At 33.8% G+C, this 12,352-nt stretch overlaps 1 protein-coding gene across 1 annotated transcript in view; it reads left to right on the forward strand.

Moving 5' to 3' along the window:
* The window catches only part of LOC145685611 (uncharacterized), a 171,188-nt gene that overhangs the window by 86,781 nt on the left and 72,055 nt on the right, over nucleotides 1-12,352 (forward strand). The window contains exons 8-10 of the mRNA XM_081758000.1: nucleotides 1,783-1,806; nucleotides 3,716-3,739; nucleotides 7,242-7,265. Coding sequence (XP_081614126.1) covers nucleotides 1,783-1,806; nucleotides 3,716-3,739; nucleotides 7,242-7,265 — 72 coding nt within the window. The remainder of the gene's footprint in view (nucleotides 1-1,782; nucleotides 1,807-3,715; nucleotides 3,740-7,241; nucleotides 7,266-12,352) is intronic.

Here is a 12,352-nt window from a genome sequence, read left to right on the forward strand (position 1 = left end):
AAACAAAAAATTAAGCATAATGTGGGTTGCTCTAGTTATTAGTTAATTTCGGAACATGGAATTCGCGACATAGCTAACGTATTTTTCCTTCGTTTTGTTAATTGATAAATTGTTATGCCATGTATAATTGAAATTACTGAATCCCTGATAATACTAAGAGTAATTTCGAGTTTTAATTTCCGAACTCAGACATGCGGTAGAGTTTGGAGCACCAAGGATACGAATATTTCTTCGCTCTTATATCTGACGACGTGCTATTATTAAGAAAATGCCAATCTCGTTTCACTATTTTAGTTCTGGAAGGATCATACCTAGTAGATGTCTCAGGTTCGACCCCTCTAATGTGAAAACTCTCATATTTACGTTAGTTATCCAGAGATTAGTACAGGGGCGGCTTTAGGATTGTAAGTTTGGGTAGCTCCGCTCCCTCGGTTATGGATACATATAGGCCTACATATTTGATTGATTAATGGTAGTAGGGAATTACTTTTACAGTAGTGGTTGATACTATTTGTTAAATAATTATCTACCATTAATATAAATAATGGAAAATATATTTACTCTTTATTGCATCTTTTAGCGTTTATATATTTTTCAAAACTTTCGGGTAAGCACGTGCTTACCCGGCTTATCCGCTAAAGCTGCCACTGGACTAGCACTTTAGACCTGTCAGAGTAAAATCTAACGGTTCTGAATGTTCCCAGATTCATCCTATTTTTCTGTTCTTCATTAGGAGTCTAGTGGAGCTGTACGTTTCACTCTTTTCCAGAGATTTCACTCACCCGTCCATATTAGAGCTTGTCTGTCTACAACGAGGAGTAAAGCACCGTAGCTGCTGTCTGGATGAAGGACACAGCTTAATTTATAAAAATTGTCACTGCCATTTTTAATCTTCTCACACCTTGTTGGAAATCCTAGGTCATCCTTTCCCCCAATGATCAGGATCCCTCACAAATTGAAGGGTTGGATGCAAGAACCAGGTAGGATACAAGAACCAATTCTTAGCGAATTTGAGATTCTCACATGTTTTAGCAAGGAAAAAAATCACTCTTATATTCTGTGCAAGAATCATGTAGATCCGATGATTATATTCAGTGTTATAATGTAAAAGGAGATAGCTAAATACAGAGTTCATCATGAAGTTAGAGTAAGAAGCAGGCAGCTCCGGAAAAATTTCTAAGAGAGGACTTACCTGGTTCTTGCATCCAACCCTTCAATTCAGTAGCGTAGCCAGGATGTGTGTTTGGGGGGGGGGGGCAAGTGCTGTTATAAGTACATATAGAAAAATTACAAACAAAGAAATATATAAACATAAAAATATGTAAAAAATTACAAACATCAAAGTACCAAAGTATATTGTCGGACCTCTTTGGGGGGCCCGGCCCCTTTGAGCCCCCCTTCCCTACGCCACTGCTTCAGTTATGGAATATTAAAAGAAAAATAAAAAAGAGGAAAAAACTTGAAGTATTCTACGTACACACTCGCTGAACTGAAGTATTCCACACTGGTTAAACTACTCGATACGGTGTCATAAAATTTGAGTTGGCAATACTAACGTTTGAATACCTGCCTCCTCATAGCTAGGTGTGGTATATCACTTGAGTAAATTCCCGCACCAAACGCTTCTCAATGAGCTGAAACCTGGTAAGATATCATCTAAACATTTTTTAAATCTAGGGTATCCATGATATTAATATATAATTAGGGTTAAAAACAAAATAATTTTTAAACATATTAATTTAGTGTTACCCGTTATACAAAATGTTCCTTTGTTCTTGACAGGGAGAGTTGCACGAAGTGCTGAAGGTAAAGTACCTAAAACTCGTTTAAGAGCTATAGACTACATAGGTATATGGTGATCGAGATTATTGATGACGTTTAATAATATAATTACATTGCAAGTGCTAGAGTCTGACTTACTCAAAAAAATACAAAATTTACAAGTTTTCTTTTGCTTGGTTCTCATAAGTGAGAGGAGATAATGAAATGCAACTTACCACAATCATAGATAATGTTATTTTACAACATAAAATATGAACCTGAAGAATTTTCAGTATTGCCATCCATAGAAATTATAGGGTTGTCAGAATAGCATTTCCCCCAAAACCCAAGTTAAGGCAGCAACTAGAGGAGCGAACTCAACTGCATTTGATTATGTATTATTTGTCTTGGAAACCTGCGAGCTACTTTTTAAATAATAGTTGTATGTAGTTTGTAATAAATAAAATAGTTTTAACATACAGTTATTAAAATTAAATAATAATGTTATTTAAAAGGTAGTTTCGACTGTACCACAACATGATATGTAAATAAACGCAATTGAGTTCGTTCCTCTAGTCGCTGTCTTATCTTAGATTTTTGGGGAAATGTTTTTCTGGCAATCCTGTAATTTTCATGGATGGCAACACTGAAAATTCTTCATGTTGATATTTTCTGTTGTAGAATAACCTTATCTGTAAATGTGTTAAGTTGCATTTCATTATCTTCTTTCACTTATGAAACAAACAAAAGAAAATTGGTAAATTTTGTTATTTTTAGGAAGTCAGGCTCTGAAGTCTCTCCAAGTTTTATTAACTACAAAAAATATTCCTGGTCTGAGTTTTTTAGATCTCCCTTCATACTTACGGAACTTCAGTGAAACTTAGCAAATATGTACTAAAGAATATGTAATAATTCTGAGATGCTCTTTGTGCAGATATCGAAGATGGTATCCAGATTATGAAAAATGTCTTTTTCAGGAAAATTTCTGGAAATTCACTCGGATTTCTCCCTCATTTATAAATCATGAATAATAGAAAACACATACAAATGGTATCATTCGAAAGCTGAACTTTTTATAAATTACTTTGAATTTTAATATTGAAATTTTCAAATGTTTGAATACTTATGTTTAAATTTCTTTTGGTCAGTTTTGAATTTTAGTTTGAAAAATTTGATAAACCTTAGGACTGTAATTATGACTTGTAATTTAGGATCATTGGTAGAAAAATTATTCCTTTGTAACGTAATAAGTAATTATTAACACATTTGATATGTAACAACAACAATTTCACATTTCGAAATTTAGTCACAACTGTTAGTCTAAGATCACTAGTAGAAAGCTATCCTCGGTGCAATTTGATTGGTTAAGCATTTAGCTTCATTTTGTTTCATTTAGCTTCATCAGAAAGTTTTTAGGAATTTTATGTTTAAAAAGTTTTTGATCACCTTGTTCGAACATCTTTGTTTAAAATTCTCAGGCTAAAAAGGTATTGCCCTCATTAAGAATTTTTGTAAAAGAAAAAAAAAGATTAAATTTTCTATTTTAAAATATTCTTGCACTCATTTAAAAGTTTCTTTTGAAGGTATTCTGTTCCTATTAAACAGCTTGCTTTAATTGTCTGAAATCGTTGAAAATAATGCTGAAAACTACAGGTAATCTATTATTACCTTAGCTTAAAGTCATTGGTCCATATGCAGAGTCGTTTTTAACATCGAATTAAGAGTTTGACTAACGTGTAATGCTAACTTCCATATTTGTAAACACGTTAGTGAAGTTAGCACTAATTTAGATCTGAAAAGACCAGACACGACTTTTCCGCAGGGTTGTCCAAATACAGTATTAGAAATTAAGATAAGAGGGAATTATTACAATACAATGCTAAAAGTGATTCAGCATAGGGCCCTATATGATTTTGGTACTATCCGTTACACAAATGTTTCGTTATCCTTCCAGAGAGAACTAAACGAAGTGCCGAAGGTAACGTAAAGTTTCTATAACGCTTTTAAAATCTATAGACCATATGAATGTTTAGAATTAATGACAAACAATAATTATATTTTTAATTACTTTTGAAGTACTCTTTCCGTCACATGTTTTATTCATAAGGTTATGTGCTACTGTTTGTATAAGAAACCACACACTGTTTCTATTTCCGGCCCTCTCATCTCACAATATCATATTGTTCTTGACTCAAAAAATTAATTTGTCCTTCTACCTATTTACCAAATGTTAATAAAATCTGGAAAATATATAGTATAGAACAGTAGTATTTTTGAGGAATTTTTTTGTGCAAATGCCGGAAAGGCGTCCAAATTAGAAAAAAAATACTTTGTGAAATAAAATTCTAGAAAATTTCCCGATTTTTTTTCCTAATTTGTACATTGTGACTGTATGATGTCTTTCGAAATCTAGTTTCGAACAAGGACATGCAGAGTACGAACCTAAGGTAATTATGATACGAATAAAATTTATCAAAGTAATTTTCTTCTTTATAAATGAAAACGATTTTTGAAATTGTCTCAAAATGATTTGAATGATTCAATATTCATATCTGCTACACATATTAACTTTACAAATATCCGGATTTCGGAAGCACTTTCCGGATTTCGGAAAAAATCTGAAATTTAGAAAATTCCGGAATTGAGAATAATTCCTGAAATTTTCCGGCGTCGAAATTTTTCCGATTTAATTTTATGGATTTCGGAAATTAAAAATTCCGGAATTGTCCATCCCTAGAAAGGACTATGATAAGCATAATGTGCCTAAATATTATGTAGCAGGCACATTCGTATCGAAAAGCTGTATAATGTTATACATGAAAATTGCACAGTTTGACTATTATTATTAGCCCTCTCTGTTGGACCAGCGGAGCACGCATACCTTTAGTGGATGGGGTCCTAGGTGCGAGAATGCCTTCAAAAATTTCAATATTTTATGCTGGTTATGCTTACTTCTTAAATTCTTAAATCCACGTCTCATATAGTCTCGATGCTGAAAGGGATGTTAAACTCTAAAATAGCCAATCAATCAACACACACAAATTATATCCATCTATGTTACTGTCTGAGTTTGTATTCTTCTTCCCAAGAAGAAATGTTCCAGGATGGAACTCCTATTACAACTATTCCGATTTAATACTAGATATAATCTGGAAGCTCTGCCAGTGATCTACAAACACTTTTCATGTTTCACCACTTAATGCCTTATCATTTGGTATGTAAAACTAAAACGCGGACCCATATAAGAAAGATACAAATGGCCCACACGGGCTTTGTGAAGACAGAGGCTCACACTTTATTAAATTTGGCACATAATGAACATGTAGATAGAATCACGTTTCGACTGCCTTTGTTTACTCAGGTTGCCTTAGATACTCATTCCATAAAAGTTGGGAGAACTGTAGATTCGCAATGGGTCGGGAAAGGATGAGGAAAATTTCCCGTCTAGACCGGGATCAAATTCGGTTCGGGTCGCTTTACCGACTTCTCTACTGTTGTCTTCAGTTGTCATGAGGCTAATGAAAATGAGAAAAGATAGATCATTTATGTACACTCATGTCCAAAATTACTGTCGCATGCCTATAAATATGTTGTTGTAGGAATATAATTTGATAATGAATTCGCCCGCCATTTCTTATAATGTTAGTATCTGTATAATCGACAAGGACATGTATGTGGCAAATTTAATGTTAAAAGAGCAGTAAATAAGAACAATAAAACGAAAATAAAAATTTCTTGTCCATTTAGAAACATTTTGTTTTACTTATTCTAATTTTCGTATTTATAATTCTTTTCCTATGAAATTTACCACAAATACATTTCCCGATTATACCCATAGTATCAGTATTAAAAGTATCCTGCAAAATCATTATCAAATTATATTCTCACAAGAAAACAATTATAGATATGCGACAATCATTTTGGACATGAGTGTACATTTGAATTTAACTCCCAATACTGCAACTTGAAAACTTAATATTTAATATTTCTTTTGTTTTTCAATATAGTCTATATATTATAGATACTTTTTTAAAATAAAAGAATCATTCAAAAAATATTCATTCATAATCGAGTAGCCCTTCAAACACTATTCAAAGCAAAGCAAAATCAAGTAGTACTGCATACATTTTATACATCTTCTATTTTCCACTTGACTCAGCTTATTATCTCCATTCTTCTCCACACCCATATTTTGTAAACCTTCCAGTCGATTTTCATCATTTTCCCGTGATGCCCATGTTTCTGACCCATACAATACAATACTCCACACGAAGCATTTTATGAGTCTTTTTCTCAACACTTTATTCAAGGTCCCACAAAGTAGTAATTTCTTCCTTAAATCTTATTTCCCCATTCCCATCCTTGCGTTTATTTCACGAATTTTTTAAAGATATTATTAAGAAAAAAGAGAAACTGGTTGGGACATTGGCTGCATTATGAGGGCTAGTTTAGAGGGTATGGTGGCAGGAAAGAGATGGAGGGGGCGAAGGAGACTACAATTAATGGACGATATCAAAGCAGACAAATCATACATGAAGACGAAGAGGTTACCGGAAGAATGTGAAGCATGGAAGCTTCTCAGTGGCAGCAAGTGACCTGCCAATAATGGCAGAATACTATGATGATGATTGTATGTCTTCTGGATATCATTTGAAAATTATCATATTGAGTGTAGTCGACTCAAACTCAAAATCAGATCAACTCAACTAGAAACTACGCTGTGAATCGCCGTTGGACCACTGAAACCTAATTGTACACTTTGAGAAACCTAATTGTACATTGAAAGTTAATTTGAAAATTGTATAACGCACAACAATTGCTTATCTTTCAACTATTAGGAGAATTTCAAAAACATAGTTACGCTTAGTAATAATAATAGTTGCTACAGTCATTCGTTAATATATTTTTTTTAAACCGTTTTAGCAGAAACCTGTACTCTTGCCTTCACTTCAAACTTACTACACTTATTGCCATCATAAGTTGAATAATGTCGCTTGATGTTAAGCTTCTTTTGACAACCTCTTAAAGCTTTTTGACGTATTAAACGTTTAATTCTATTTCTTTCTTCTACGGAAAAATATACTCAAGGGAGATTGAATTAACTTGGGATGGATGACTTACATCTTACTCATTGTTCCTTATAATCCATTCTATGTTACGAGAACAGCTTGGATTATATAAGTCTTCTTTAAGTGTTTAAGCAGTCCCTTCCCCTCTCGAACTGCTCAGTGTGGTGTCATAAATGTTGAAATGAAAACACTGACGTTACTTTGTTGTTTTGCTCATAACTACCTTCTATGTATTGCCTTAACAAATCGCCCCACTAGCAGTTATTACAGTAGCGGAATTCTGAGGGAGCGTGATCTGTAATATAAGTAGGCTATGTAATTTGTAATTAGAATATCCAGTTAAAAACAAAATAAATTTTAAATGATCTAGCATTACCCACTACTGCTATAAATGTTTCATTATTTTTACAGAAGGACCTGAAGGAAGCATTGAAGGTAATACCAAGTTACCATAATATTATAGTGTCTTTTACGAAACGTAAATTTGAAAACTGTATATTATGATGAAAAGGCCTTGTGTCCATCTTAAACACACTCTAATTACAAATTTCTTACAAGGCTGTCTATAATCTTTATTATAAATAAACTAGAAATGTTATAGTTTCGGAAGTATATCACTTCCTTCTTCAGTCTACTACTCCAACTGAAATCATAAATAACATTACACCCTTTATGTTCTTTTTATGTAATGTTATTTATGATTTCAGTTGGAGTAGTAATCTGAAGAAGGAAGTGATATACTTCCGAAACTATAACATTTCTAGTTAATTTATAATAAAGATTATAGGCAGTCTGTATGTGGCCTCTTAAGCGTAATTCTAGCGGGGCTAAGAGCGAGGCCATGGGACATAACAAGGTAGTTCCATCGCGTACACTCATGTCCAAAATTATTGTCGCATGTCTATAAATATGTTTTTATAGGAATATAATTTGATAACGAATTCGCCCGGTATCTCTTATATAATGTTAATATGTGTATAATTGGCAAAGACATGTATGTGACAAATTTCGTCAAAAGAGCAGTAAATAAGAACAATTAAACGAAAATAAAACTTTCTTGCCCATTTAGCAACATTTTGTATTATTCATTCTAATTTTCGTATTTATAATCCTTTTCCTATGAAATTTACCACAAATACACACATAGTAGCAGTATTAAAAGTACCCTGCAAAATCATTATCAAATTATATTCTTACAAGAAGACAGTTATAGATATGCGACAATCATTTTGGACATGAGTGTACAATGCACTTGCTAAATAAGAAACGAGAAACATCCTAAATTAGAAACTGCGTCTGCATGACGTACAAGAAGACGTGTTTAATTATTACTTTACTCTATAATGATAAGCTTGCTTAATGAAGTTACATTTTTAACTTTCATTACGTCTAAAATGTATTATATGAAGTTTTGCTACAATAGGTTTAGAATATCAGAGGTCTGTAAATACTGAGTGATATACAACTATGTATTTACCAAAATTCATGAATGAATTGCGGAAGACAAACTAAAATCATCGCGTCATTCCTCACCAAAACAATTCCAGTTCCCACTCACTACAAAAGCTGTTATTTTTATTTCAGTAACAATGTCGAATTAATGATTCGTTATCCGTACTCACCTGATTTAGCACCTAGTGACTTCTTTCTGTCACCATAAATGAAAAATAAAAAGCATAGAGAGCGATTTGTGTTGTCTGGAGCTGTTAACCCACTCCGAACAGGGGTTTGCGAGGAACTTCTTCAAATTGTTGTGAAAAATTAAGGATGTAATAAAATAGAGGATCTTCAGCCCATATGTATCTTCAGCCTATTAAATCAATGAAGCCAAAAAACAACCGAGCATCGGCACGTCTGATTGGCTTCTCTCATTTACGCCATCGTCTGATTGGCTACTTTCGTTTCCGCCATGATTGTTGGCTCAAAACATTGCGATTTTATTGGCCACACTCGGCAGAGTAGAGGTGGTGAAACTGTCGTATGGCTTCAAGATTTTGTTGTAAGGGCAGATCCTCTATTTTATAAGACCCTCGTGAAAAATAAACAAACAGGCTTCAACAATCAAAGATAATATAAACATAGAAAGGTCTATTCCTCCGAATTTTATAATAGTGAAACATTAGCGTTCCTGTAGGTAGTAGTTTGCAGAAACTTTTCGAGCAGCTCTTGCATTAGAATTTGAATGTATTATGGTGATTCGGATTCTATTGTTGTTTCACGTCTCATATAGCAATGGTGTTGAAAAGGAATGCTAAATTTCAAGAAACAAACAACAATGTAACAAAATTCTGTAGACTCAGAACAATGCATGGAGAGATGTATATTGGGACAGAGACGATGCCTTGTACTGGAACAGTTATACATTTTCTGAACCTTACTTAAAAAATGATCATGTTCCATATAGTCCACCCGGAACCACGGTGTGGATCAACGGTGGTCTACGAACTCCGAGAAACACAATGCCATATATAGAATGTAAATTTGAAAATTTTAGACGTACAACGATTGCTTATCCATCAACTACCAGGAGAATTTTTAAGAACTATAGTTACGATTTATAATAATAATAATAGTTTTAGAGGAAAATCAGTAAATATGGAATAGGGCTGATAATATGGAATACCAGTGTATCTCGCTTAATAGGTACTACCACCTGATGAACGTGATGTGAAAAACTTGTAGAGAGGACCCACAATGCATTGCTGTTCAGTTTGAATAGAAGTGAATTGATACACTAGGCTGCACGTGAATTTCTGGTTTTGAAGACTTCGTGATTTCCAAGTGTAATTTTAGTAGTTGATTATTTTATGCATGATGTAGTTTTAAGCTAATGAGAGTGAGAGTGAGGTATGAAAAAGTGATTTTGTAACCAAGTTTCCTTATTTTATTATCATGCGAAGCCTGAGTTTTTTTGAAATGAAAACAAGGATGGTTATATAGAATATAGAATACTATGCAATATAGAATACTATGAAGATTGAAAAATTAAATAGTATTCCATGTTTGGAGCTTCATACCTTCTTTGCCTTCTTTTTTGAGATGAGCTGGAAATGAAAGAGTTAGGTTGAAAATGCTATTGAAACGCATTTGAAGACGTGAGAAATCATACATTGTTATATCTGAAGGTTCGCACAATAGCTATTGGAGCTGGAAAGTAAATATTTTGGACTGACAAGGAGAAATGTTAGGGTTATGGCTTACCAGTTATTATTTCGAATTAGACTTGCACATTCATTTTGCAGATCTCAAGAATTTGCAGGAAAAAACATTGGCGTAGTTGTTTCTGAAGAGGAACAAGACGAAATCATCTTTCAGAAAACCGAGAGCAACAGCCTAACGCAGATTGTTGGATTTTGTCAGGAACATTTTTTAAAACTTTTAAAGTCAGTGGTAGATAAACATTACTTTCCGCCTGATCGCATATTTAATATGGATGAGACTTGTTTGACTGTTATCCAGTATAAGGTTACGTAAATACTTGCTCACAAAGGGAAACAATAAGTGGATACAATTTCTTGAGCAGAACGAGATTCGTTGCTGACAGTAGTTACTTGAATGGGAGCAACGGGTATCTATGTCCCTCCAATGTTAATTTCTCCAGAAAGAAATTTTCTATCCAGCTTATGTGTGGTGCTGCAAGTGCAAATAGTGCGTGACATCTGTCTGGATGGGTACAAAGTAATTTATTCACTGAGTGATTCCGACATTTTCGACCATCCACAGAAAATCCAGTTTTACTCATCCAGTTTTACTCATCCAGTTTTACTCATCCAGTTTTACTCATCCAGTTTTACTCATTGCCATTACACTCAAAAAACTTGGATGTACTGCTCCTGGATAGAGGGAACAATATCATTGTAATCTGCATTTCTCCACTTTCATGTTATCAAATGTAACCTCTTGATAGAATATTTATGAGCCCTCCAAAAACACACTACAGCGAAGAGACCAGAATCTGGAAGAGAACAAATAGGACTACGAACAACCATGTTCGGCCTGCCACACCATATGATGTTACGTAACTCATCTGGAGAGCATACATCTCAACTCAAACAGCTTCAAATGAAATTGACGGGTTTAGAGTGTATCTATCCTGTTAATCCCCATATCTTTGAGAGTCAGACTTCCTTGCTGCCATACATGTAGGGATGGTATCGAGACGAGACGAGACGAGACTTTGTACAGTCTCGGTCTCGTCTCGGCTTAAAAATAGCTGTCTCGGTCTCGGTCTCGTCTCGAGTCAAAAATCGCCGTCTCGGTCTCGATCTCGTCTCGGTCAACAAATGCTTGTCTCGATCTCGGTCTCGGTCTCGAAGGCCAAATCTCGATCTCGTCTCGGTCTCGTCTCGAAAGTCTCGGAATAAATAGGTGAAATTAAAATTGTAAAAGTATTATTATTGTAAAGTCTGTCATTTCTGCTTCTTATTTTTGGCCTTATTCTTGACTTAGAACTATAGTATGGTGTACTTATTCAGAGCTAATTTGCTAGCGCTGATGCCTTCCATGCGTGGGTTCCAGTTTCAATCATCAATGAGTATATCATATCTGGGATAAAATTCTAATAGTAACCCATATTTCACTTTCAGCAAAAGACTTTCTCATATGGCCTCAGTACTGCCTATATAATTAAACTCTATTAAATTAACTTCAGTACTATACAGTAGTTTATTTCCTTTCTTAGAATAAGAATTGTTCAATACATTCTAACGAATAACGCAACACATAGCAGCATGAATGTATTTAACCGTACCGAAATTGAAATTTTACCATTTCTCATTTATTATCCAATACATTCTGTTTTGACTGTCATTTTAAAAACATAATATAACGTTCATTATCTGATCAAATAGGGTAAATTATTACTACAATATATTTTGTTTAAAATTGATCAAATGCTTTATTACCGTTTCACATCTACGTGTTTAATTGACACCTTATAACACGAAATTCCTGAACTTTGTGGTGGGAGCTACGGCACTCATCTTTGCTATGTGTGGCCTCGGGTTGCATCACGAAAAAAGTTAGATTCAAAGTCAGATGTTTCGCATAGTTCGCGTCTAAATTTAAGTACATTCTGTTTCTTATACAAGTTCCTAAAGTTGTAATGCATTACATACGCATACGTATATCCACTGCCGTAACATAGATTAAGCTTATTCCTGAGCTCTTAGCGGTGCATGTGATCTTTATTCGAGAAAACCAATCGTGCGTTCATTACGGTGAAATTTTATATTGATTGAAAATTACTTGCGAAACATGAACATACATATTATATAAGTATTAGGTAATTCGAGCTAGCTGTATCTATTTTCTCTCTCTCGCCAAAACAAGTGATTCTTAACTTTCTAGTTTTCTTTTGTATTTATTTTCGTAGTTTTGCAGCAACATGAAGTATTAAATAGTCATATATATATATATATATATATATATATATATATATATATATATATATATATATATATATAAACATTAGTGGTAGACTATGTTAAGTCACTTTTTGGTCAAATTGAGTTAGAATACTT

This window comes from Thermobia domestica, chromosome 5 (assembly GCF_964235325.1).
Source record: "Thermobia domestica chromosome 5, izTheDome1.hap1.1, whole genome shotgun sequence".
Classification (NCBI taxonomy): domain Eukaryota; kingdom Metazoa; phylum Arthropoda; class Insecta; order Zygentoma; family Lepismatidae; genus Thermobia; species Thermobia domestica.